General features: G+C 40.0%; 1 protein-coding gene across 5 annotated transcripts in view; it reads left to right on the top strand.

Annotated features, from left to right (window-relative positions):
• NCKAP5 (NCK associated protein 5) overlaps window positions 1–27,966 on the top strand; it is a 941,115-nt gene that overhangs the window by 748,630 nt on the left and 164,519 nt on the right. For all 5 annotated transcript variants that reach the window (XM_087856956.1, XM_087856989.1, XM_087856931.1 and 2 more), the window contains one exon: window positions 7,129–7,248. In XM_087856956.1, coding sequence (XP_087713082.1) covers window positions 7,129–7,248 — 120 coding nt within the window. The remainder of the gene's footprint in view (window positions 1–7,128; window positions 7,249–27,966) is intronic.

The following is a 27,966-nucleotide window of genomic DNA, read 5'->3' as shown; positions in this document are numbered from 1 at the left end:
TTCTGTAATGTTTCTCAGAGGCTAAATTCTACTTCTTTCAGATTTTGTTTGTTCTGAATCACCTCTCTGTGAGATGGAGACTTTTTCTATAAAAGAAATTCTTAGATCATGTGGCATATTCTGGAGAACATGGCTAATGATAGCAAAATAATTTATGACATTTTGATTTTTGAATTAAAAATAATTTTATTAGGGGTAGACCACTTTTCATTGGAGATACTTAAGTATTATTTTTTATTTATACTATGGAGGCATTGTGATATTATTTTTGCTAGATTTTCTCCTCAATTGCTTTTGTAAAATCATGCTTTCTCTTTCAAATGATTTTAACTGGTTTAGGTTTTACATTACTATCACATAAATAGAGAGATTTGACTATAACTATTAGGTTGAATTAGGTTCCATTGTGAGTAGCGGAGATCCAAAATAGATAAGCTAAAATACTATTTCTTTCTCAGAACTAATCTACAGGTAGGCAGTGTAGGTGCTATGGTACTATGGTGACTCTGCTCCATAAAGTCCCAGGTGTCTCTGGTTTCTATCTTGTTATTTTATGGGATGTGGCCTCCATTCCCAAGGTCACTTCATGGTCCAAAATGGCTGCTCTTGCTCCAGTCATCACATCCACATTCCAGCCATCAGGAAGGAGGAAAAGCTGAAGAAAATGAAGAAGGTAAAGGGCACACAGTAGCTGCCCTTTAAGAGAGACTTCCAAAAGCTTTCTTACCTCCGCATTTACATCTCCTTGAACAGACCTTAGTCACACAGCCACACCTAAGGAAGCTGACAGTGAAGTCTTTATTCTGGATAGGTGCCCAGCTGAAATTGATTTTCATAGTATTGTAGGAGAAGGGGAAAAACAGACGTCAAAGGGCATCTCATAATTTCTGTCATGGCATATTTGAAAATTTTTTTTTCCTTTTTCAAAGGCTTTAATTTCTCATTTGCTTTCCTCCTGTTGGAAACTCTATGCTTATTTAATTATAAACTTAAGGAATGAAGGTGGCACTGTTGCAGCTCTGTGTGTAACTGTCAAAAACTTCTCATGCCTGTCTTTTTTTAATGGTGCCTCAGGAAAGAGACAAGGAAGCTGTCTGGTACAATATAAAGGAAAATGGGACCCTTCAGGTCAGCCACAAAAAATAGCTACACAAATCCAAGTAATAACTAGTAAACAGATAAATCTACCTTGGTACAGTTAAGCAGTAAGACAGAGAAAGACATGTTCCTGTGTGAGATAGCATACCTCGGGGATACTCTGAGGCAGGAAGAGATGCCAGGATTTTCGAAGATTCCAAAAGAATCATGTTCTGCAGAAACGTGTACCTCCCAGGTTTTATAGGGACCGTAAAATTGCTACAAGAAGACTCAAATTTCTTTTTAATTAAGAGCACAATGCAGGAAATAAAATGTACTCCAAATGCAGATGAGAAAACAAATTCTAAAGAGGGGTGTAGCTGGCATAGAGTGAAAGCAGAAATTTTGAGTGATTTATCCAAGTCACAAAAAAAAATTTTTTTTGAGGTGAAATTACAGTCATAACCATGCAGTTTTAGAATAGATCGTTTGTTATGACACAAAGCAAATCTGCCACAAGCAACCAAAAAAGCATTTTTCTGGCATATCATGAACTGGCCCAGATAAGCATCTTGAAATAACAGAGTGTACTTCTTTTTCCCAATACTGATAAAAAAAATTTATTTCCATGAACTTATCACTTTCAGTTAAATGTACATATACTGTCCTAGTCAAGTAATTCAATTTATCTCAGAAACCTGTGGATTCCCTTAAGACAGTAGATTGTCCCTCCTTTAGATCAATAAAGCTAAAGTGACAATATTAAACCCAGCTCACTTCCATTTATGACTTCAAATCATAGGTGCAAGGCTACAAGTGCCAGTGAAATCAATAATTCAGGCCAAACTCATATTTTTGTCTGAAATATATTTCATCTTCATTACGTCAATTACACTCACTGAAAATGTAACGGTCCTAGATTCTTTACTGTGGGTTTTTTGGTTGTTTTTTTGGTTTTTGGTTTTTGTTTTTGTTTTGTTTTGTTTTGTTTTTTGCCACTATCATCAAACTTGGAAGAAAACTTTTTTTTTTTTTTAGTCATTTTTCAGCATGTCAACTTCAGCTTTGTCTGCATGTTCTTTAGGATAATCTAGTATTTAAATGGTGTTGTTTTTTTTTACCAACATGGAATGAGGCTCCGTGTGTAGAATCCAGCAATGCAGCAACCAGATAGGAGCAGAGCACAGTTTTGTAGCTTGTATCCGAAGGAACTCCAAACTTCTACATATTTCCCTTGTGGAGGGGCATTCGGGCCACCTGTGTCCACTCCACGGGCAGGATCCAGTTCCCAGGAGAGGGTCTGTTTATACTTGCTGTGTACCTTACAAGGAGTCAGACCCCATCTCCAATACTTTAAATGCACTAAGTCATTTTGTTTTCACTGCAACCCCGTAAGACAGGGCTAAGAAAACAGTGTTCCCTTAGCTCCGATGGCAAGAAGTGGCAAAGCCCATATGAGCAACCTAGGGCTGCTGTACTCCAAATCTTCCCTTTGCAACGTTCGGCCTCCACGGTCCCCTTGGGTCACTTACTGTTTTTCCCCCCTGTAGTTCAGCACACAGAGATGAGGCTGTGGAAATCAACAGATGGATTGAAACCCAATCATTAGATATGACCGCAGGAAGTAGAACAAAAGGGCAAAGGAGCCGATGGATTTCTTAAAACTTCTGGGAGCATTGCCCGTCCTGGCTAGAAAGAAAAATATTCAGGATCTGACATGTGTGGAGTCAAAACTGACTCTCTAAATCTGGAGTCAAACTTTCTCAGAATCCATCTGAATTTGGACCCCAGAATTTCACAATTGTCAGGAACCTTAGCAAGCATTTACTCCTGAGATGGTCAACTAGCTCCGGTAATGGGCTTAATTTACTATGATTACATAAACTGGTTTAGCCATCACCCAGCTTAAAAATGCTTTAATCGGAAGGCGTTTGGGATGAAGGCTTGCAGTATTCAGTTCGCCACAGGACTAACGTCTTCCCATTCACTAGGCCTGGCCTGATTTGGGCACATGTTTGTGTTGCCTGCCTTGCCTTGTAGATATTTGACGTTGAGGCCTTTGGTGAGTCTGAGAGATGACTTTTCTTTTTACACAATCTTAGACATCCTTGACAAAGAAAGGGCTGTATCAGTGACAGCCGCTAAGAGGGAGTGTTACAAGGAGGAACTGGTGGGTATGTTGGCCATTAAGCTTCAGGGAAGGAACGAGGTGGCTCTAGAAAAGCCGTCCCATGAAGCAGCTGAGACTCACATCCTCTTGAAGTACTGTTTTGTACAGTAGCCCAGTGTACAGATCAAGGAACTGAGGCAAAACCAGGGTAAGTTACATCCTCAAGGTCATGTGGGTAATGAGGGCCAGAGTCCAGACCCCCTAACCCCCAATCTGGTGTATTCCCATGATGTGCCTTGCATCTAAAAGAGTTTACCGCTATAATATCATTTTTACATGATAAAATCAGATTTAGATAGTTTTCATCAATACCCCAGTGATGTCACTATATGTCCTGCTTCTAAGCAATCAACACTTCGTTAAACTGACTTCAGCAGGGAGAGGGTTAGTTCTAAATGCATTGAAGCAGCTGTACGCATAGGTAGTACCAGCAGTAGCTCCAGAATCTTCTTTAGCCCGAGTGCAGATGAAACTTGCCAGGATTACAATGCATGAATACTCCAGGGAAGCTATGGTTTGAGATCAGGAAGATGCACAGGGTCCTTTAGACCAGTGTATCGCACTGCTCCGTATATTTTGCCCTCACCATCAGCTTTAATCCCATATTCTGTTTCCAATTGATAGTGATGGGCAGGTTGCAGGGAAAACAGGTCTGGTTATTTTCTTGAACCCAAAGACCATTGTACTTTCTAATATGAGATTAAATGTAGTCAAACTGTTGGCATTATTTTCCCCCCGCTAAAATCAGTTCTCTTTTTATTGCAGAAGACACAATACTATATTTTTGGGGGAAGGGGGGTCGTCTTCTTCTTGGGGCCTGGGACATACTAAGAAAAAAAAAAAAAAGAAGGATGTGAGAGAGAACAGATGGCCCAGCCTCCTCGGTGGGCCAATGATGGGCTCATTGGTTTCTAACCAGCAGAGGTCTCATTGGTTTCTAACACCTTACTCAGGAAGGATAGTCTAGGTCTCACCTCTGTCACTGTCAGGGTCACAATAATGGTGCTTGTAGACAACCTCCATGTGTCATATGCTACTTTAAGTCAGTGGGTTCCTATTATAAGCACAGAGGACACAGACAGCTGGCTGTCACCCTCTGCCTAGGTCTCACTATAGTGGTCAGAGAAATTGCTGTTTTTCTCTCTCTCTCTTTCCATCCACCCTTGGGCACACATGCATGGTTTTGAATACAGTTTCTTGGGATGAGAACTGTCTGGCATCACTTGCCATGCACAGTTTGAATAAAGAGAACAAGAATATTAGAACAACACAGGCAATGATTCTTTTATGTCTACAGATTCTCAGAGCAGCTCAATTCTGTTGGTCAATGATTGTAAGACCAGAGTCACATCCCTAAAACCTTCCATTTCCCCCTCTGCCATGTGCTGATCTAGATGAGCCGAGAGTGATGACCATTTTTCAATGTCAATCAATTGTGTTCCTGCTAAATGAACTTGTACCATCTTAAGTAACAGTAATAGCCATTGAAATGTGGGCACCTGTACAAAAAATCTCTATAGAGTATATTGATTTTTTCTTTTATTCTTTCTTTTTTCTTTATATTTTTACCCATCTGAAGTACTCTTTCAAGTTATCTCAGTTTTGCTGCAAAAAATCATCAATGCGGTTCCTTCCAGGTCTCCTCTCTCCTTGCAACCCCACGTTTGCATGCTTCTGCTCCCACTTTTTTACCTGCAAATGAGAATGATTATGCTTTCCCACCCAATAGGTACTATTAATATTTATTTACCTCACAGTCAAGTTTTATTAATTACTTAATTAGCACTACTAAAAACAATTAGTGTTTAGGGCAGGGAGAATTATGTGCATGCTAGGAACAAAAAGTAGAGTAAGTGAGACACAGACAAAGGTTGAATTCTAAATAAAGGAAACAAGTTTGGCCTTTTCACGTGAGCGGTGCCTAGGACCCCGAAGTGGTCTCTGCCAAATGGCATATCTGCTCATGCTCACACGCACACTCCTGCCCCTGCCTTGCACGGCTGCTACCCTCCTAGGTCTTGCACTCAGGTGCCTCATTCTGCACATGATATTTCTCTTCTGTGCTCTGCACTTGTAGGTAGCAATCAGTTGGAAACATCCTATGCATAAGCTCTACCCATTCAACTAAAAGGGTGAGGAGAGTGTAAGCTGTGCGGTGAGCCTCACCGTGGCCTATTTCCTTGCCCTCTGTAAGTAGAATAAATGATATAGAATCTGGATATAATGAGGCTCTGGTAAAGCCTCAGGAGTTGGATCTTTCTAGCTTCACACAAGGCTATGGACAGGCCCACTCATCTCTGTAGCTCTTGTTTAGGGCCTGGGGATCAGAGCTGTTGCCTTGTGAGAGAGTCTTAAGTAAGCTTGGAGAGTCTTAAGTAAGCTCTGAAGCTGCCCCACGTCAAAATATATAGATCCACAAACTAGAAGTGCCGAGAAACTCAGAGTCTCAGTCACACTACCACTAGGGAATTTGTTATCACCATCATCCCATTTAACAAAACAATCACACAATTATTAAGTTCCTACTATATGTGGTGTTTTGCCACGTGATGGAATGAAAGAGGGTCAGAACCATCTGCTTGTGCTGTTGATTATCGGGGTACCTTCTTGCGCTTGCCTTTGAGGAACGTGCCATCTAACTGACAAGAGAAGTCTAGAGCATGAAAGATAAAATCAGTACAAAGTAACGAACGCTAAATGTCCTTTAAGAGGCATTGAGGGCTTACCGGAGTTCAGAAAGAGGAGTGGTTTTCGTGGGATGCCAGATACAAGTGTCAGAGAGGAGACAGATTTTTAAATGGATGTCAGTCAAAATGCCAAAGTTGGACCGGGCTGAACAGGAGGTTGAGAAGGGAACGTGACGGTGGGGGAGGGAAGAGGATGGTAGGAATGGCAGAGCTTTTGAGAACAACAAGCCAACCATTGTTCTTTATATGGCAAGAGCAGAAGTTTTTTTAAAAAATTTGGAAGTAGGGAAAGATCAAGTCTGACATGTAGGAAAGGATCAGCTTTTGAAGAACTTTGAACTGGGGCATTATTCTACCTGGTCTTTCTTGAACCCCGTCAAAGAGAGTGGACATTTAAGTACTACAAGTACCTTTATCACAAGTTAATTTGGAAGGCAGTTCCTTGGTGGATTCCAGAGAATCCTAAAGCTCCTATGTTATAGCCTCCTTCATGAAAGTTGGGGGAAAGGTCTCTGTGGTCTTTGAACTATTCAAAAGAGCTGCTCCAGAAGGATGTCCGGGTATGGCTACTCAATTTCTTCCCCAGCACCAAGATGAGCCACCCCAAATACATGGAAATCCACAAGTTCAGAGCATGGGCAGGTGTCACATGGCCTTTTAAAGCTTTCATTTCAGAATTCCTTCTCTCTCTCTAAATGCATCACTGGCTCTATTAGCCCCAGCGTTGAAAATTTCAACTTGTTTCCACAAATGACAGCGAAAGGCTCTATCAAAAGTGATAGTTTCTTTAGTTCATCAAATCTCTATTCACTGCAAAAACATTATTGTCCTTGTGGTTTGTGCTTTATGATTGCTTTTAGGAAGACAGTGAAAAGGCAAAATATATAGGTGGAAACTCAAATTGACTTTATATCGCTAACATTTACCATCTTCAAAAATAGCATGCTAGATTAATGCACTTCTGATTTCAAGATACTTTTTTTTTTTAAATTGGTCTTCTCTGCACATAATAATTCTATCAGACAATGGACTATGGAAGAAAACATTGTGTGTGATTTATTCCCCAGGGGCTTTGAAGGATAAAAATACTATTTTTATACTAATGTGTCTGAAATATCAGATAAAATATGGTTATAATATGCAAAGGCGTCTTTCAGTTATAGATTTTTTTTCCTTTCGCTGTGTTTGTTGTAGGATCTAAGGGAGGAATGTCTAAAGTTGAAAACAAGAGTGTTTGATTTGGAACAACAGAATCGAACGTTAAGCATCCTGTTCCAACAGCGAATCAGACCAACTTCTGATCTGCTCCTCCAGGTATGTGGAGGATTGAAAACAATCCTTGCTACTGAAATGCTATTGACAAAAAGTTACAACTTCTGATCTGCTCCTCCAGGTATGTGGAGGATTGAAAACAATCCTTGCTACTGAAATGCTATTGACAAAAAGTTACTTTGGTTCAAAAGTTTCCAGTATCTCCATAGGCAAGGCATCGTGCATCAGAACCCTGATTCTTTCCCTTCTCAAGGGATGTCATTAAAATTGAACGTCTCTTAAATTTCTGACTTTTTAAAGCTATGTTTAGATAAAGGAATAGATCAACAAATAATAAACAGGTAAAAGGGACCATCAGAAGGTGTCCTCTAGTAAACGAAGTGGAACTGTGGAATGGAGTCAGGAAATCATCGATTACTTTGGGGACTCGTATTAGTAATCTTGCATTCCGTGATAACCAGGGGAAAGTTTTATGTAATGCCAAGTACATTTCTTTATTTCATTCTCTCTGTAATCAAAAATTCTGCTGGGGTTTGTTTTTCTTTCATATCTGTCTCTATGCAGAGTTCCTCCTCACACACAGTTCTTCCTGTATTCTGCCTCAGTGTTTTTCAGGTTCTCCTTGTCTAAAAGCTCTCACTGAACTCCTTCTTTACTTTCCTTCATAACATGCAAAGCTGTGGAAAGTCAAACCATTTGCATCATTTTGAATGATGTCCCTGACAAGACACCAGAGAACAAACCTGACTTCAGGGAGACGCATCAATTGGCAAAGGGGCTGGGAGGCTGATCTTTGCTGTTTCCTGGGGTTTTTTAAAATTCCATTAATGTGTATATTTGCTCAAACAAGCTCCCATGAGCCTTGCTTACAGCCCTTCTGAGGCTAAGCAAAGGTAAGGTTTCACAGGGACGATGTATGAAAAATAAACCCCAGCTGCCCGGCTGAACTGGCTGAGAGAGAGGGAAGAGAGAGGTATCCTCTAGACTCTACTGCCCAGCACTGTAACCACTAACCACATGGTTCCATTGAAATTGAAAACTGAATGAAAATTAAGTTCCTATGTCAAAATAGCTACATTTGAAGTGTTGAAAAGCCTCCTGTGGACAGCGGCTGCCATATTGGATGGTGCATGTATAGAACATTTCCATCACCATTGGAGCTTCTACAGGACAACACTTTTCCAGATGGCTGGGACGGTGTTGCTACTGTACCCTCTGAACTTTGACATGAACATCTTTCCTTGACTCCTCAGGGAAATAATGAGAAACTGCCATTCATTTCACTGAATAAAAGATGTTTGATAAAGCCAAATATCAAAAGTGTAACTTTTCCCCCCAAATTAAAAGAAAGCAAGTCTCTGAATTGTACAATAGATCTCATCTCCTAAATTAATTTCCTCTCTGCCTTATCTGTTAAAGCATAATTCATAATTTATGACTCAAAAATTATGCAGAAAAAAAAATTGTCTATCTCTATTCTCTTTCTGGTCCCAACCACAACAAATGTTTGTCAGAGAATCTTGCATCTGTAAAAAGTTGTATATCTTTTGCTCTCTCATATCAAGATCCAGTATTATAATTACTTTTAACAGCTGTTGCATGTTCATGAATTTTTCCATTTTGCTTGGTTTAACTTCAGGCTTTTCTGGAACAATGTTTAAGATTCCATAGTCCCTGTTTATGAATCATGATGGCTTATTTCCATAATAAACACATGTGCCATAGATATTTAAACTTTTTCGTTGGCTGTCACAAATTTCTGAAATCCATATCCAAATGGCAGGGAATGGTGTGTATGCTAACAATAGAACTCAGTGTTTATTCACTGGGTATTTCCAGCCAACACACTTTATATTCCTCCCCAAATAGTCTTCCTTCCAGGAGCCATTCGAATTTAAATAACATTTCTGAAAGATGGGCTGTTAATAGTTCTGTAAAGAAGAATGGTAGAAAGTGGGCTGCCTGCCCTTTACCATCTACAGCTCACAAGCACAGAGAGATGGAGCCGCTGGCTTTTCAGGGGGTCTGTTAATTAAGTGACTCATGATTTTTTTATTTTCTGGTGGCACAAATACATTCTGTGAAGCACTGGGCTAAAGTAAAAGCAATCTATGCTTGCTTTGCACCTATGGAAGTGCTATAATTATTTGTTGAATGGAATAATGAATAAGTGATACAAATTTATTCTGCAAGTTGGTAGTTATTTTGCATACACCAAAGGGAAGTTTATGCTCTCTTCTGAACTGTTCCCGTCTTATGTGGATGCTTCCGAACTACTCAGTCACGCCCATCCAGCCCAGCCTATTTGAGGGTGTGGCTTTTGGGTGCAGCCAACTCCACCAGTGTACCTGGTCCCAAATATTATTGACCCTACAGCATCCACCATAGGCTGAAGATTCAGTACTGGAGATTTCTGAGTAGTTTTCTGCATAGTTAGAAACCCGCATTAGGCGTCATCTGCTGAATACAGCCTAATGATTATCTACAATCTGAAGTGTCCACCTGAAGAGAAATATAGAAAGAAGATTGTTGAACCCACTGTGATATTAGGAGATAGATTGTAAAAAGTAGAAAAGAAAATAATTTATAAGAACCAGTCTTTGTCCCTTAAAAATAGTAAGTAAGGAGTTACATGGCTATGATTTAGCTTTTTTTTTTTTTTTTTTTGTATAGAAGAAACAAAATGGGATAGTTTTATGGATTAGTTGACAAAGTCTGGGAAATTTACAAAGGGAACCAGATACATGCTGAGAAAAAAAAAAAAGTCTAACCTGAAAATGAAAATCTTAAGAATGGCAGTAATCTATGGTGATTCCAGTTTCCAGAATGGTACCCCTGGGGCTAGGGGTGGTAACAAATCAGAGTAACAAGGCCCTCTGTATTAAAATCTATAATTTGAGCTACATTCCAAAGAATTAAGAAGTCCATATAGCAAGTAAAATCCCAAAGTAATGTTCTTAATGGAACCTGAATCTCTAATTAACCTAATTTGAATCTACTGGCCAGATTAACCAATGCTCACCATTTCTTCTTATAAATCATGTTAAACAACGTTCAACTCAACAAACATTGGCAACTAATAGAGTTCTCCGCTAAGTATACTTTCTTCTCTTACCAGTTGAGTTGAATGCTCACCGTAAATGAGCCATCTTTGTAACACAGTATGTTTCTGCAAGTAGTATTTATGGTGATTATATCATTTTTAACTACTATATAAACCGATGAAATGTGATACCGAAAGAATTGTTTATATAAAACAAAGTTGAGTGCTTCAAAACCATCTATAAAGGCGAGTCACTAAATAAATGTTTATGGTCAAATGAGATATAGGTGCCTAACTAAAAAATTGTGGGAGCTGGAGAATTGTATTAAACATAGAGGCATTCTGCATGCAAATTGCTTCCCAAGTGATTTTAAGTTCTTGTTACACTGTTAAGAAAACCCAAAACAAAGACATATGCATAAACAATGTGTTTATAAAGCATGAGCTTTATAAAGCATCTCCCCCCGAAAAAAAAAACCCAAACCAAAAAACACAAAACACACACACACACACACACACACACACACACTCACTCACACTCACACATGCACACAACAGACTTTAATAATAGGATCCCTAGGCAAAGAAGTAGTCTTGACCCTACCAACTCTGTTATTTAACAAATGCATTGTGTTTACCATGTGTCAGATACTGTTCTGCAGCCTTTAAAGTGCTCACCAATTCCATCTCCATTACAGCCCTGTGAGGCGCAGGCAGTATCCTTGCCCGCATCTTTACAAATGGGGACTCTAAGGCACCAAGTCCCCCAGCTGATAATTGATAGAGTGGGAATCTAAACCCGTGATCCGGCTCAGGTCCCTCCCTTCCACCTCCCTTCTCTGCTCCCTCTGCATGGAACCCAAATGAGTGTGAGGAACATTTTTCTGATTCTGTATTCTGACATTTTGATTAACTGGGCCACTTGTGATCAAATCAGATCAGAGGGCTTCTGCAATGAAATCGCAACAAGGAGACTACCACATTTACACATTTCTGAAGGCCTCTTGATTTGTGGCGTCCATGATTTTCCCCTGTCCTGTGGGTTTGGCTTTTGTCTTGTTTTGGACACCTGTGTTATCATTATTCTGATAAAGCATTATTCTCTCTCTCTCTCTTTTTTTTTTTTTTTTGGCCTAACAGTTTTTTTCTTTTCTTTCTCATCTGATATTTCAAAGGGTCCTAGTACCCATATCCTTAGGCCAAGAAAGAAAGAAAAGAATGTTATAGTGTAGATTATTCACACAAACAGTTGGGAATCTGATGGCTTAGAGCCAAGGTGTAAACATTTTCTGTCACTTCCCAAAGTGCTCCTTGTTTGGGTTTTTTTTTTTCTTGCTAGTGTTTTGTTTTATGTTATTCTTTCATATGAGATGAGAGGATTTAAAAATTCTACTGTACTTCTGATTTATTCTTTTCTCCCCTGAACCTTTTATGTTCAGAGCGTAAATCTATTCATGAGTCTGGTTTGGCAGGACACTACACTATATACTCACCTCTCCCCACCTGTCCACAAGCCGTGAACCCCAGTCTCTGAGACTTTACCCAGTGCTGCTACCTTTCAGGGGCCTTCCAGGGTCATGACTGTGCTCCTGGAACGTTCCCCTTGCTGAAGCTCCTAGAGTATTGATGACCCATCCCACATAATTCAGCAAGTCATGGTTCTGTACAGAATTCTGGAATCCTAGTCTCCTGTGGCAGGGATGGTGGGGATCATGCAGTGCAACCCGTAGGAACTAGGGAGTTCTTGTTTCATTTCACCTCGTTTGTGATTCATCGCTGTGAGGTTAAGAACTATGCTGAATGTGGCGTTTTGCCTCCCACAGATGTTATCACTGTTCATAATATGTATTCATTCTGTATTACTGATGATTCAACACTTACTTATGTACCTTTTTATGGAATATAGTTTTTGGCAGGACAGAATTTTGTTTTGTTTGTTTTGTCTATGCAACAGTCTCATTGCCTTTATTATTTTTTCTTCCGGAGTTCTTAAGATATAATTGATGTTACACTATATAGGTTTAAGGTGTATAACAGAATGATTTGATATACATGAATACTATGTAATGATCACCACAATACGTTTAGTTAACAGCCAACACCTCACATACTTGCAATTATTTTACTTGTGATCAGAACATTTAAGGTCCACTTACGTAGCAGGATTCAAATACATAGTACAACATTGTCAGCTCTGGTCACCATGCTGTACATTACATAGCCAGAATTTATTTATAACTGGAAGTTTTGACCACCCTCACCAGTTTCCCCCACCCTCCCATTCTCAACCCGCGGCAACCACCAATCTCTTCTCTGTTTCTGTGAGTTCTGTTTTATTAGATACTACGTATAAGTAAGATCCTATGGTATCTGTCTTTTTCTGTCTTAGCATAATGCCCTCAACATCCATCCATGTTGTCACGAATGCCAGGATTTTCTTTTCTGTGGCTGAGTAATATTCCATATGTCACACTTTGTCCATTCATGTGCTAATGGATTGTGTGCATATGTGTGTATGTGTGTGAGTGTGTATCACATTTTCTTTATTCATTCATCTATTCATGAACACTTGCATTGTTTCCATCTCTGGGCTATTGTAAATACTGAAATGAACATGAATGTGCAGATATCGCCTTGAGATAATGATTTTGTATCCTTTGGATACACGCCCAGAAGTGGCTGAATCATATGGCTGTTTTATGTCTAATGTTTTAAGGAACCTCCATGCTATTTCCATAGAGGCTGTCAGATGATATCTCATGGTTTTGATTTGCATTTCACTGGTGATTAGTGATTTCAAGCACACTTGCACGTACCTGGTGGCTATTTGAATATCTTCTTTGGAAAAATGTCTATTCAGGTCCTTGCCCATTTTTAAATGGGATTATTTGACTTTTTTGCTATTGAGTGTATGAGTTTCCTATATATTTTAGATATTAACTCCTCATCAGAAGCATGATTTGCAAATATTTTCTCCCATTCCATAAGTTGTCTTTTCTTTTTGTCGATCATTTGTTTTGCTGCGAAGAATCATTTTAAGTTGATGTAGTCTCACTTGTTTCTTTTTGATTTTGTTCCTTGGGCTTTAGGTTTTGTATCCAACAAATCCTTGCCCAGATCAATTTCAAGGTTTTCCCAGGGTTTGCTCCTAGGAGTTTAATGGTTTCAGGTCTTACATTTAAGCCTTAACCCATTTCAGGTTACTTTTGTGTGTGGTATAAAATAGTTTTTTTTGTTTCATTCTTTTGCATGTGAATATCCAATTTTCTCAGCACCATTTATCAAAGACTGTATTTTCTCCATTGAGTGTTCTTGGCTCCTTTGACTAGTATTAGTTGACCATGTATGCATGGGGTTTTTTTGGGGGGTGGTCTCTCACTTCTGTTCCATTAGTCTACGTGTCTGTTTTTATGCCAATATCATTTTATAGTGACTATTATGGCTTTGTAATATATTTGAAATCTGGAAGCTTGATGCCTTCAGCTTTGTTCTTTTTTCTCTGGATTATTTCAACTACCTGGAGTCTTTTGTGGTTCTAAACTACTTTGAGGATTTTTTCTCTATTTCTGTAAAAAAAGGTAATTGAAATCTTGATAGAGATTTTATTGAATCTATACATGGTTTGGGGTAATATGGACATTTTAGCAAAATTAGCTTCTCCAACCCAAGAACACGAGTTATCTTTCCAGTCATTTGTGTTTTCTTCAATTTCTTTCATCAGTGTTTAGTAGTTTTCAGTGTAGAGATTTTTCACTTCCTTGGTTAGATCCATTCCTAAGTATTGTATTGGTTTCATGCTATTGTTAATGGGATTGTTTTCTTTATTTCTTTTTCAGATAATTCGTTGTTAGTGTATAGAAATGCTGCTGATTTTTTTATGTTGATTTTGTATCCTGCAACTTTACTGAATTCATTAAGCCTAATAGCTTTTTGGTGGAGTTTTTAGGATTTTCTATTTGTAAAATCATGTCATCTGCAAATAGAGACAGTTTTTCTTTGTTCTTTCTGATTCTGATGGTTTTTACTTCTTTTTCTTGCCTGAATGCTCTGGTTAGACTTCCAGTACTCTGTTGAATGGGAGTGGTGAGGGTGAACACCCTTGTCTTGCTCCTAATCTTTGAGAAAAAACCGGTTGTCACTGAGGATGATGTTAGCTATACACCTGTCATGTCGCTTTTATTATATTGAGGTATATTCCTTCTACACCCAGTTTATTGAGAGTTTTTATCGTGAATGAACATTGAATTTTGTCAAGTGCTTTTTTCTGTCCCTACTGAGATGATCATATGATTTTATCTTTTATTTTATTAATGTGATGTATCACTTTTATTGATTCTCATATGTTGAGCCATTCTTGCATTTCAGGGATCAATCCCAGCTGGTCATGGTGTATGATCTATTTTATGTGCTGTTGAATTTAGTTTGCAAGTATTTTGTTGAGAATTTTTGCACCAATGTTCATCAGGGATATTGCCTACAGCTTTCTTTTCTGGTAGTGTCCTTATATATCTTTGATATCTTGGTAATGCTAGCTTTGTAAAATGATTTGGGGAGTGTTCTGTACTCTCCAATTTTTTGGAAGAATTTGGGAAGAATTGGCATTAATTCTTCTTTAAGTGTTCAGTAAAATTCACCAGCAAAACCTCTGGTCCTCGGCTTTTCTTTGTTGGGGGGTTTTGGATTACTGATTTAATCTCTTTACTCATTACTGATCTTTTCAGATTTTCCATTCATGATTCAGTTGTTGAAGGTTTCATATTTCTCGACACTTTTTTCTGTTTTTTTATAGGTTGTCCAATTTATTGGCGTATCATCATTCATAGTAATTGGCGTATAATCGTTCGTAGTGATCTCTTATGATCCTTAGTATTTCTGTGTTATCATTTGTAATGTCCCCCCTTTCGTTTATAATTTGTTTTATTTGGGTCCTCTATCTTTTTTTTCCTTGGTTTGTCCAGCTAAATGTTTATCACTTTTGTTTATCTTTTCAAAGAACCATCTTAGTTTTGTTAATCCTTTGTATTGTTTTCCTGTTCTCTATTTCATTTATTTCTGCTTTAATCTTAATTATTTCATCTTCCTTTTGCTAACTTTGGGCTCAGTCTGTCCTTTTTTTTCTAGTTCCTTGGGGTTTAAAGTTAGATTATTTATTTGAGGTTGTTCTTTTTCCTTGATGTATGTGTTCGTCACTGTAAAATTTCCTCTGAACTGCTTTTGCCGCACCCTAGGAGTTTTGATATGTTGTGTTTTTCAATTGTGTTTGTCTCAAGATACCTTTTTAATTTACCTTTTGAGTTCTTCTTTGATCCATTGGTTGTTCAGGAGTGTATTGTTTAATCGTCATGTATTTGTGAGTTTCTGGTTTTCTACCTGTTACTGATTTTTGGTTTCATACTAATATGATCAGGAAAAAAAAAAAAAAAACAACTTGGATGATTGCAATATTCTCAAATTTGCTAAGACTTGTTTTATTGCCTCACATATGATCTATCCTAGGAAATATTCCATGTGTGCTTCAGGAGAATGTGTATCCCACTATTGTTGGATGGAATATTCTATGTGTGTCTGTTAGGTCCATTTGGTCTCTAGTTTTGTACAAATTTGCTATTTCTTTATTGATTCTCTATATGTATGATCTATCTATTGTTGAGACTGGAGTCTCAATAGAAGTTTTCTATTATTGTACAGTTGTCTCTCTGCCTTCAGTCCTGTTAATATATTCTTTACATATTTGGATTTTCAATGTTGGATGCACAATATTTACAATCACCATATATTCTTGATGGATTGACCCCTTTATAATTATATAATGACCTTATTTGTCTCTTCTGACCATTTTTAGCTTAAGGTCTACTTTGTCTTATATAGATATAGTTACTCCTCCTTTTTTTCTGGTTTACTGTATTTAAAATTCTTTTTCTATCCCTTTACTCTCAGTCTATGTATGTCTTTAAAGCCAAAGTAAGTCTCTTGTAGGCAGCATATCATTGGATATATTTTTTTTAAATCCATTCAGCCATTCTAAGTCTTTTAATTAAAGAACTCAATCCATTTATGTTTAAGATAATTATTGATAGCTAGGGACTTACTATTACCGTTTTGCTGTTTTCTGATTTTGTAGATACTTTGTTCCCGCTTCTTTTCTTGCTGTCGTCTTTGTGATTTGTTGATTTCTTATACCAGTATGCTTTACTCCTTTATGATAATCTTTTGTATAATTGCTACAGGTTTTTCTTTTGTGGTTACCATGAGGCTTATATGAAATATTTTTATATTTATAATATCCTATTGTAAGCTGATAACAACTTAACTTGGATAGCAAACAGAAGCTTTACACTTTCTGTTCTCCCCCTCACATTTTAGGCTATTAATGTTACAATTTATATAGTTTTATATTGTGTATTCAATAACAAATTGTCCTTATGGTTATTTTCAATGCATTTTCTTTTACTTGAAAACCAGAGTCGTGAGTGAACTATGCACCATCACTACAATATTAGAATCTGTCTTTGACTTATATTTATCATTACCAGTGAGTTTTACACATGTTTATTTCCACATAAAGCACACCTTTTAGCATTTCTTATAAGGCAGGTTTAGTGGCAATGAACTTCTTCAACTTTTGTTTGGTAAAGAAAGTCTTTATCTCCTTCATTTCTGAAGGATGGTTCTACTGAGTATAGTATTTTGGGTTTAGGTTTTTTCTTTCTTTCTTTCAACATATTTAATATATCATGCCATTCTCTCCTAACTTGCAAAGTTTCTATTAAGATATTCACCCATGGTTTTATGGAAGCTCCCAAGCATGTGACATGTCACTCTTCTCTCACTATTTTCAAAATTATCTGTTTGTCTTTGCCTTGAAAAGTTAATTATTATGTGTCTCAGTGTAACCCTTTCATGTTCAGCCTATCCAGGATTTTTTGGGCTTTGTGAATTTGGTCATTCATTTCTCTCCCCAGGTTTGGGAAGTTTTCAACCATTTTTGCTTTAAATATATTTTCTGTCTTTTTCTCTTTATCTTCTAATCCTATATTAGGATTCTCCCAATGCGTATATTGTTTTTTCTTGACTATCCCCCATAAGTGCTACAGGTTTTCTTCACTCTTTTTCTTTCTTTTTTTTTTTTCTTTCTGCTTCACTGGTTGGATAGTTTTAAGTAATCTATTTTCCAGTTTACTCATTTTTTCTTCTACTTGGTTGAGTCTGTTGTTGAAGCTCTCTATTGAATTCTTCAGTTATTGTATTGTTCAGCTTTATGATTTCTGTTTGGTTTTTTTGGATGATTTCTTCTTCTTTGTTGATGTATTGTATTCCTAATTTTGTGTAGTTGCATGTGTGTTCCTATAGTTTGCTAAACTACTTTAAGAGGATAATTATGAATTATTTGTCAGGCAGTTTATAGATCCATTTCTTCAGGGATAGTTTTAAAGCTTTAGTAGTTTCTTTTTGTGGTGTCATATTTACCTGATTATTTGTGGTCCTGGATTTATTTCATTCATATCTGTGCATTTGAGTAAGTGGTCTCATATCCCTGACTTTACAGGTTTGCTTTGGCAGAGTCCTTCACCAGTCAGCTTATCTTAGGTTTTGGAATAGGTCAGCTGGTAGCGTTCTTGGAAGAGTGGGACCTATTGGGGTCTTTATTTGGGTTAGGCACTGTTCTAGATCCTAGATTGGGGGTGCCATTTGCTGGGAACAGTGGGATAGGACTGCTGTCTTGGTTCCCTTCCAAAACACAGCTGTGGGATGGACTCCACAGTTGCCCACATGTGCTGATCAGGCTTTCTAATCAAGTGGGAGTAGGGCTATACACAACAGTCGAGCAAGCCTGTGAATTTGCTTCCCTGGCTGGGAAAGTTGTTATACCTTGTTGGTTGTGGGCCAGAATCAAGAAGAGCTGTCCACTCAGCTCCCTGGTCAGACAAGGCCATCGGCTCTGCTGATGGGCAGAGCTGCTGGCTGGGTTCTCTGAGTGCCACCACAAAGCATGGCTTTATAGTGGGCCATGCAGCCCCCTGGTGCTCTGGTTATACTTCCTGGTGGTGAGACAGAGGACTATACTGAGCAGTAGGTGCGGCCGTGAGCCCACTTCCTTGTTTAGCTGGTGCAGCAGAACAGGTTTCAAAGCTGGCATAACTCACTGACCAAGGACCCAAATCAGGTATAACTGTACACCAAGTTCCCTGGCCAGATGAGGACACCAGCTGGGCTCTGCACATGGTAAGAGCTGCTGGCTGACCTTTCTTCTCAAATTCCATTATAAGTGGGGGTGTAGGATGGGCTACACAGCTTCCCAGGTGCTCTGGTTAGCTTTCCTGGTCAGGTGGAGCTGGAAGCTCCACTGGTAATTGGGGCTACACATTTGCTTGCCTGCCTGTTTGGGGTAGCAGAACAGGCCCAGAGGCTGGCACAGCTCATTGCTTGGGGACCAAAATCAGGCAGAACTACATACTGAGTACCCTGGCCTGATGGGGTCACTAGCTTGTCTCTGCAGATAGGTAAAGCCACTGGCTGGGATCTCAGGCGCCACTGCAAGGAGGAACTCGACCTGCCCAGATCCAAGCACTTGTGGCCCTAAGCCCTGCCCCTCTTTTATGTCCCAATCTGATCTCCAGTACTCAAGCTCCACAGATTTCTTTGCAATCCCCATGGGATGAGACCTTAGTGAACCTCCCAGGAAGTGACCCACAATGCTGGGGGACTTAGATGTCCACCTCGACTCTTTTTCTCCCGGTGAAAAACCATGGGCCCCAGGGGCCCTCTTGGGGCAGTGGTCTGGCGGCCTTGTGGGCAGGTGGCAGTCAGAGTGTGGTTCCTCCTCTTACCCTTCTGATGTTGTCTTTCTTGGTCTCTATAGTCCAGAGGGGTGCTTCAACCTCACCCCTGTGTTTGGGGATTTTCAGAGTGGTATCCTATCTACGGATGGTTGGTCTTCTTGTGAGGGGTACTGAAGTTGAGAACAAACTCTGTCACCATCTTAATGACATCACTATTGAGGGGGATGTTCTAACTGCAATAAGTTTGTAATCTTAGTTTAAAGACTGTGACTTTTTCTGTCCACTTAGGTGAGTTTTTCTATCAATTGCCCTGTAGTTATTTACCCAATTCATATTATTAATCCTTTTTTTAATAATATTTTATTTATTTATTTATTTGAGAGAGAGAGAGAGCACAAGGTGGGGAGAAGGCAGAGGGAGAGGAAGAAGCAGACTCCCCACTGTTCAGGGATCCCACTGCAGGGCTTGATCCCAGGACCCCAGGATCATGACCTGAGCTGAAGGCAGATGCTTAACCAACTGAGCCACCCGGTGTCCTTTTAATTCTTTTATTTATTTCTGAGAAGCAGAGAATTTTTTAGACATTTACACTCCTTGCCACCTTAGAACTTGTGATTGCATGGTGAACACAGCCATGTAGAGCTACCCAGAACTGAGCTATCAGTTAATACCCAACACGAAAGTATTTCTCCAGGGTATTTGGTGAGTCTGAGAATTAGAAAACATCAACCATGTTAAATGTTTTTAAATGGGTGTATTTGCTTTTTAAGAGGTGTACACATCTGCCTCCAGGGTACTTTCTAAATATACACAGTTGAAGTGAGAAGTAAGATGGAAAAAAGGAGAGGAGACTTTGGAATAACACAAGGGAGTAGTAAGGGAGGAGTAGGCGAGTGGGTGAAGGGCTGGGTAAAGAATGGGACAATGGTTCTTCAGTTCTGGAGATGGAAACTTTTCATTCGGATGGATTAGTGCCTCTCTTGAGCCACAAGCTAAGAAGGAGTCAGGAGAAGAGGCAACAAAACAAAACAAAAAACAAAATCCATACATATTTAGAACAGCTACCTGGCTTCCCACACTGCTAAGATACACACTTGCCTCATGAGTTTGTAAAATCGATCAGCTCTTCCCTTGCGATGCTTCTGTGCCAGGCATAGAGCTGGCTTCTGGCTCTGCCCTGCAGACCTGGGATGTAATTTAGAAAGACCCAGAGGGTGACAGAGGAGCAGCCCAGTGATGTTGGAGAGATGGTGACACCGGGGCCCAGATGGCAGAGCACCACCAGCGGTGATCTGTTATCCTGCAAGATCAGAGGACTTCGGTGGCTCCACTGTGGGCATCTGTCAGACCTGAAAACATAGAAAGAATGTGCAGCAGGGACTCTCACTTGTGCCATAAGCCCTGGAAAGGGTATTCACTTGTCTGAAGTACAGAAAATGGCCTTTCTGAGAGGTAAAGGACACTTTGAAAGATCACACAAGTTCTGCAGGGCAGGGCTTTCAACTATTAGATGCCCCACACAAGGTTGGTTTGGGATCAAGTAAGAGCAGCGGGAAATATGAGAAAGCACCTTCAGGGTTATGGCAAGATGCGATTTCCTCCTCTTCATCAGGCATCCAAGGGCCTCCATAGACTCGCTTCACGCTCAACGGCTTCATTTCTCTTTTCTTTTTCTTTCTTTTTTTTTTTTTTCTGACACAAATTCTTTACTCTAGCCAAGCAGAAATACTTTCACCCCACGGAGCAGGACATAGGTTTTCGTTCAGCCGTTCCATTTTGTATGTCATTCCTGTGTCCAAAAGGCTACTCCTCCCACCCCGCCCATTCACCCCTGCCATTCCTCTTTCATTTAATAAATCTGAGGCACCAAGAGTACATCAGTGCTGGGGATCTGGTGGTGAAATACATGCCTTCAGCAGCCGTGGTCCGCAAGTCCCGTGGAGAAGATGGTGATGTGGTGAGGGGCACGTGCGCTGCTCTTGGGGCACCTGATCCACAGCGGATCAGGGGCTTGGGGAAGGCCTGACACAAGAAGCAATACCTCCATGTGAGTCTAGAAAACAGAATACAAGTTCGTGCAGTGGACGAGGGAGCACGTAAACACCAGCCAGAAGAAAGAGCCTGTGCAAGGATGTGAAGGCGTGAGGAAGTCTGTCTCCTCCTCCCTGTCCTGTTGTACAGCCACGTGCTTTGGAAGTGCTCCGGAAGCAAATCACGGCCAGCCCCTCAGTGTCCTGCAGGCCCCTTGCTCAGCAGGTTCCAGCCTGTACTGATGTGTCACGTTGTAAGTAGGCTGAGTTTTTTTTCATACATGTCTGCTCTTCATTCCCAAGTCAGTTGAGGGGTCTTTTCTACTTTCTATTTTTGGTTTTTTTTTGTTTGTTTGTTTGTTTGTTTGCTTTTATGCAAGACCCGGGCTTCCCAGTCCACGCATCATGACTGATGTGCTTCCTGTCAGCATACGTTGTTATCAGAGGTACAGGTGGTCTGTTATAAGGAAGTCAGGGCATGACTCCTAGTCTTGACTTGCTTGCTTTAGCTTTTATCTTCATAGGGACCGGGGCCTTGCCTTAGTGACCTTTGAATTTTCTCAATACATAACTGAATCAAAAGTGAGCCTTAGTAAATGTGGAGTGAATTAAGGATTGAGTGAACCTCTGGGACACATGAAAGCCTTGCCAAGAAGGGGGTTAGAAGGAAATGACTTCACAAATGAGGTGACCATGACAGGAGAAAGAAAAGAAAGGAATGGGCACAGTCCTTAGGGCACTGTGCACATAAGAAGAAAGACTTTGCAATCTTATGTTTAGATAAATTGGAACAACCAGGAAATTTAATCTTTTTCTTTAAGAGGTGGGGTGCAGAGGGAGAGGAAGAGGGAGAATCCCAGGCAGGCTCCACGGCCAGCACAGAGCCCAATGCAAGGCTCGAACTCACAACCCTGAGATCATGACCGGAGCCAAAATGAAGAGCCAGGCATTTAACGAACTGAGCAACCCAGGAGCCCCAATCTCTCCTTTTAATGAACTCTAGTTTTGTTTTGTTGTTTGTTTTGGTTTTGCATCTGCTTGATCTCTTCCTGTAATTGTTTGTTCCCTGTGGCTGTAGAGAATTGTGTTACATAGATATGCCTTTGGCCAAGGAACTATGTTTCCATATTTTTTCAGAGGTATGAGTTTTTCTCTCTCGTATCCTGACCCCCTACCCAAGCTTGAAGTTACTTAATGGAAAGCACCTGGCTTCCTGTTAGCTTTATCCTCCTAAAGCTAGATGTGTCCCAAATATTGCTTTAAGAGTCCATGGCTGTTTCTGCATAAACCATCCTCCTACCGGAGACAGTGAAAAATCTCAAGCCACAAGGCCAATATGGCAAACTGAAATGCCATAAGGGGCTGAGCCGGGTGAAGGAATAAGCAAAGGGGGTCTTGTACTCTGCTTCCAGCTCCAGCCCATGGTGACCCCGTGGAGATGCTGATTGGGTGTTGCCATAGCTTTAGGTATTTTAAGAACCTGGAAATGCAGACTTGCGTAGGCAACCTCTTGATTTTCAAATATTGGCACCCAATTCAACAACAATTTTGTAACACCAGGGAAGCCCAGTAAAACATCTGTGGGCCATATTTGGTCTGCAAATTACCTGCTTTTCTTTTTTGGCTGTAGAGCTGGTGGATTTACCTTAAAATATGATATCCATGCTCAAAACACCTGGTACCAGACTTCACCATCATATTCATGGGACGGCCAGAATGTATTACTGTATTCATTATCTCAACAAAAATTCATTGAGCATCTACTGAGGACACAGAGGTTATCATTTAATAAGGAGACAAGTAATATGAAGAAACAACTGTGCAGTAGAGTAGTAAATGAAACAGAAAGATTTACCAGGAAATATTTACCAAGGAAAAAGTGATTGACCCTATCTGGGGTGGAAGGGAGGCCTTGGGAGGCGGCGATCACTAAACTGAGCTTTAATGGGTGGATAGGAGTTCGTTAGGGTAACAAGGTTCCAAAAAGCAATTTGGAGACTAAACTCGTAACTAAGTTTAATACTGGAACTTATATTTATATTAACCCTACATCCTGGCTTTAATCAGAATTCTAATATCATAAAATCATCTCAACCTGCTTGGGTCTCCTTTGGTCTTCCCAGTCCCCTCCAACAATATCAGATTAACCCACTGAGCTCTGAAGGCAAATGAACACCTGTGAGGAGTGTCATGCTAATTGAATTCTCTGTCCCTGTGACCTTCAACAAGGATTCTTTCAAGCTTTTTATCAGAGAAGAATCTACTTAAGCTGAATTAAGAAAACTGATGAAAAATGAAAAGCCCTCTGTGTCTAAGGTTTGTTTTAAGGATTTTAACATTAAACAGAGAGGTTCAAAACCTGAACATAAATCAACATTATATTGAAATTGACTAAGTGATTGAAATGTAAATTCAAGAATGTACCTTACAGCATGCAATGTTCGGGCAGTATATATTTTTTCATATTTCAAACGCATAAGAAAACCTGATGATCCTGGATTTAGTGAATTTCATGCAGTAAATGTTTATCACAGTAATCTTAAAAGCTCCCCCAGTAAAAAAATGTTATTAAGTATTACATTTTTATGCGTTTTGGATAAATGTAAGGATTTGGAAATGCAAGGGACAGAAAGTACTGAGAAAGGAATGGTGATGTTTACCTGGGGATTTGATTATGCAGATTGAAGCATTAATTTCTTGGCACTCAAAGTGGTAGAATGTCCATAGCTATCAGTGAATGTCACACCAGGGAAATCTTATTCCTGGCACAAAAAGATTAAGTAACCCAAACTCTGACATAAAAGACCAGTGTTTCCAGGAGTGAAAAGCAATTTGGCTTTGTTCTATCACTTCTCTTGCCACGAGGGTGCACTTGTCTGAAACCTACCCTGATATAACGGAGAGCCACTTTCTGGAAGCAGGCAATGATTCGCAGTCTGCCACAATGATCCAGGAGCCTCCAGAGCAAGTCTTTAACCCATCAGGCTTCACCAAAAAAGAGTATCATTGAAGTCTTGGCTGCACGGGTCAGGGAAGGGAGGGGAGAAAGGGGTATACACCAGAAAGGCAAATAGAAGCATCTGGAATCTCTCAGCAAGGCCTACCCACACCAGGCTGCACCTCCATGAGGACAGAACTTCAGGCAGGTCTGAAGCTCAGTGTAGCTTCGGGTGGTCAGACCCTAGAAACAAATGGTATTAACCTTCAATTGTGCCTGGACCCTGGTTTGCTGCCATTGCTCAGAAATGTTCTAGGACTAGGCTCACAGTAGCTTCCAAACTGGTCAGAGAAATGGAGATAGGGGCACCTGGGTGGCTCAGTCGGTTAAGTGTCTGCCCTCGGCTCAGATCAGGATTCCAGAGTGCTGGTATCAAGCCCCATGTTGGGCTCCCTGCTCCATGGGGAGCTCGCTTCTCCCTCTCCCTCTGCCTCTCCCCCTGCTTGTGCTCTCTCTTGCTATCTCTGTCACTGTCTCTCTCTCTCTCGAATAAATAAATAACATCTTTAAAAAAGAAAAAAAGAAACAGAGATAAATATTCCCATGGCAAGGTGCTCTTCTCTTCTGATGATCAATACATAGCTTGTGTCCCTGGCTGCCCCAGAACAGTGGAGACTGACTTCAAGGACAAAAGGACATCTGCTGCCTCACCTAACCACAGTGTCACACACACATACACACACAGGCCTCAGTCGAATTTTCCAAAACTCTGATGGAACTCTTTGGACAAGTGAGGTAGTAGGGCACCTTTGTGAGGTTGAAAAACCAGGGGGAAATATCACTGCATCTCTTATTCATAAAGCCATCTTTATACAACCCAGTTGTAGCAGCCTTTCCTGCCTTTTTAGCAGCTCGTATCCTGTATCTGTGTCAATTTCTACCAATTACTCTCAGCCTCCTGTCTCAAAATCAAGAAATAATATAATGCCCAATTTTTCTGCTTTGAGGTCACTTTATACCTTATTAGTAAACAGAAGTCATCCCACTGAATCCTCCCTATAAGCCTGGATTATTATTGCTATTTTACAAACAGGGAAATGAAATTCCTAGAGGCTGCTGCTGCTGCTTAACCAAGGTCCTTCTGCTCCAGAGCTTCCTGCCTGAAACATCCTTGCCCTCATCTCCAGCTGTACCTTCATTGCTTTCCCTGGGCCTGCACGTGCAAAGGATATTGCAGTAGCTTTCAGCAAATTAACCAGTTAAAAGGCGTCTGTTTGGAGTTAGGGATGTGCACCACTTTACCAAATCAAGTTAAATACATTTGGGCAGTGGCCCAAGAATCTGAATTATGGACAACACCATTTGGGCATAATTTATACTTCCCCAAATAAGGACACTGAATCTAATAACCTAGTAACATGATCAAATGACTTTCCCTAGAAACATGTTTATGCCAAGGAATAATAGGGCCAGAATATTACATCTCAACTTTCAAGATCGTGTAATCTACCTGCCTCGCTATCTGATAGATTGATTTGTGCCTGGTGCAAGGTCACATTGTCTGTTTAGATCAGACTAGAAGTCAGGCATCCTCATTTCCAGCAATGTGCTTTTCCCACCACACAGGTGGGGTAATGCATTTGAAATTTACCTAAATTAAGGAAGAGGGAGAGCTTGTCCTGAGAAATGTGCTTGCAGCATAATGGGCAGCTTTGGGAAATGGTTTAGATGGTATGAGCTGGCTGAAATCCTCCACGTCCATGGAGGCATATGGAAGAGAACCAAAGTGGTTTGGGAAGGAGTGGGGGCAGAGACACTGTGTGGATGGCAGGCAGAAAGACTGCTGAGATCCAAGCTGGCTTAGATTCAAGTCCCTGCTCCACCACAGTTTTCTTGGGTGACTTTGGACAGATTACTGAAATTCCTAGAATCTTAACTTTAACAAATAAAGCCCAGAAAGGTGCCTAAAATGCCTAGCACATTGCCTGTCACAGAGCTAAAGCTGAGCAAAAGCTGACTTCTTCCCCTTTTCTCCCTGTGAGGTTAGTAACCCACGTCAGGGAGGCAGGGGGGCAGGGAAGGTGTAAAAAGTGATCCATTTGCTCACCATGAATATTTCTGAGAAACTGGTCTGGGGGAAGGAGGCAGTAGATCCAAAATATACTGTATTAAATCAGTTTCTCTCCACTATTGACTTTTTGGGTTGTTTTTGGACTTTCCTAGGAATTTGTGGTTCTGGGGATTCTCTGGGATATTTAGCTCTAAGTAGATCCTCAGTGAGTCAGAGTGAATGTTAAGCAAGAATACGTGTGTGAGATATGCTAGACGTGGATGAGCTGGATATACTCTGAGTTCAGCTATCTGTGTAATCTGGTGGTCAGTTTTGAAGGGGAAGGCAGAGGGTATACGGCTGGATCCTGGAATACTGGAGAATCTGAGAAGGCAGTAGGTTTTCTCCCTCGATACAGTGAAAAAATTGCTGATAACCTCAAAATGTTCAGGGACCCTGTGAAGCCTGTCTATTAACTTTCATAATTAAGAAATGAATCCTAAATTAAAATTGAATCCATGATGATGATGTGCACTTAACTGTCCTTCTACCTTTTATTCATCCCCCTTGTGTGGGACACTTTCCCTTTTATATTCTTTTTTCTTTCATACCTGTTTTGAAACCTTTGCCAAGTATACTAGAGCCCTGAATATTCACCTTTATAAATTCAAAGTACAAGTCCCCTTAAAAGAGAGAATTGTTTTCATTTATTTTTCCTTTTATGATTTTTTCCCTCTTAAGTAGCTAAATATTAAATGACAGGGGATAATGGATAAAGGACATGTCATAGGAATCATATTGCATAATAGGTATATTTCAAGGCAATTTCAATGTGAAGAAAATCAGAATTTCAAAATAGAATGTGTTGTGCATTTTTTGTTAAGAGATGCATACAGATGTTTTCCAATAAGCCTTGCTCGTATTTCAGTTATATTTGACATTGTTCAAGGCAAGCTTTAAGATCCTTGAATTAACATAAAAATCTTATAATAATGAGTGCAAAATGCCATCACCGTGAATGCTGCAGCGGAATTTGCCATACAAACAAGAAAAACTGCAATGAAGGAGGTACTCTGTAAGCTGATGCCTCTGATCCAAAATCATCTTCTCATTACAATCGCATGTCCACTGCAAAAAGGAAAAAAAAAAAAAAAATAGCGAATGAATTCCAGATCAAAACAGAACTTTTGAGATGTTCAAGCATGCCCTTTGTGCAGCGGATGGATGGTCACAATTGATTGCTCACAAAGCTTCCAGACTGTTTATTTTAGTAGCTAAATTTTGCTGCTATTCTCTGACCAGATTGCCAAAACACTAAAGATCTCTAGGATGTATTATTACTTTCTGACTCCTCCAGAGCAACTTCCTAAAATATCTTCATCCTTACCCTAATTAAGAGGAACCATTAAAGCCATTATGCCAATGGCTGTGGCCTGTTTCTGGAGAATATTTGCATTATCTATCATCTACCCCCAAGAGAGTCCCTTGTTCACTTTCCCAGTCGATTCTCCACAGTCCCCAGCCCCAGACAGCCACTGATGTGCTTTCTGTCACTATGGACTCATCTTGCCTTTTCAAGAATTTAATATAAATGGAATCATATAACATACACTCCCTTAAGTCTGACTTATTTTGCTTACCATGTGTTTGGCAGTCGTCGGCGTAGTTGCTTGTATCAATTCTACAACGACTTTCGAGTGTTTAATTGTGATGAGATATGGCATGAGGACTACCTCAGAGGCACTCATAGAAAATATTCAGTAAGTTACAAAACCAGCTTTTTGGTGGTGGATGCTTTTATTTCTCAGTTAATAGTTTACAACGTCCCGAGGATTTGGTGCACTTATGCCGTATTGTCAAATGGAAGGATATGTGTATCATGAGCTGGATTCTAAGGAAACTAGATTAATAAATGGAAA

Source organism: Ursus americanus, chromosome 1 (assembly GCF_024610735.1).
Source record: "Ursus americanus isolate L20-20 chromosome 1, mUrsAme1.1.p, whole genome shotgun sequence".
Lineage (NCBI taxonomy): Eukaryota > Metazoa > Chordata > Mammalia > Carnivora > Ursidae > Ursus > Ursus americanus.
The sequence above is the reverse complement of the archived record's forward strand: the minus strand, read 5'-3'. Positions and strand labels throughout refer to the sequence as shown.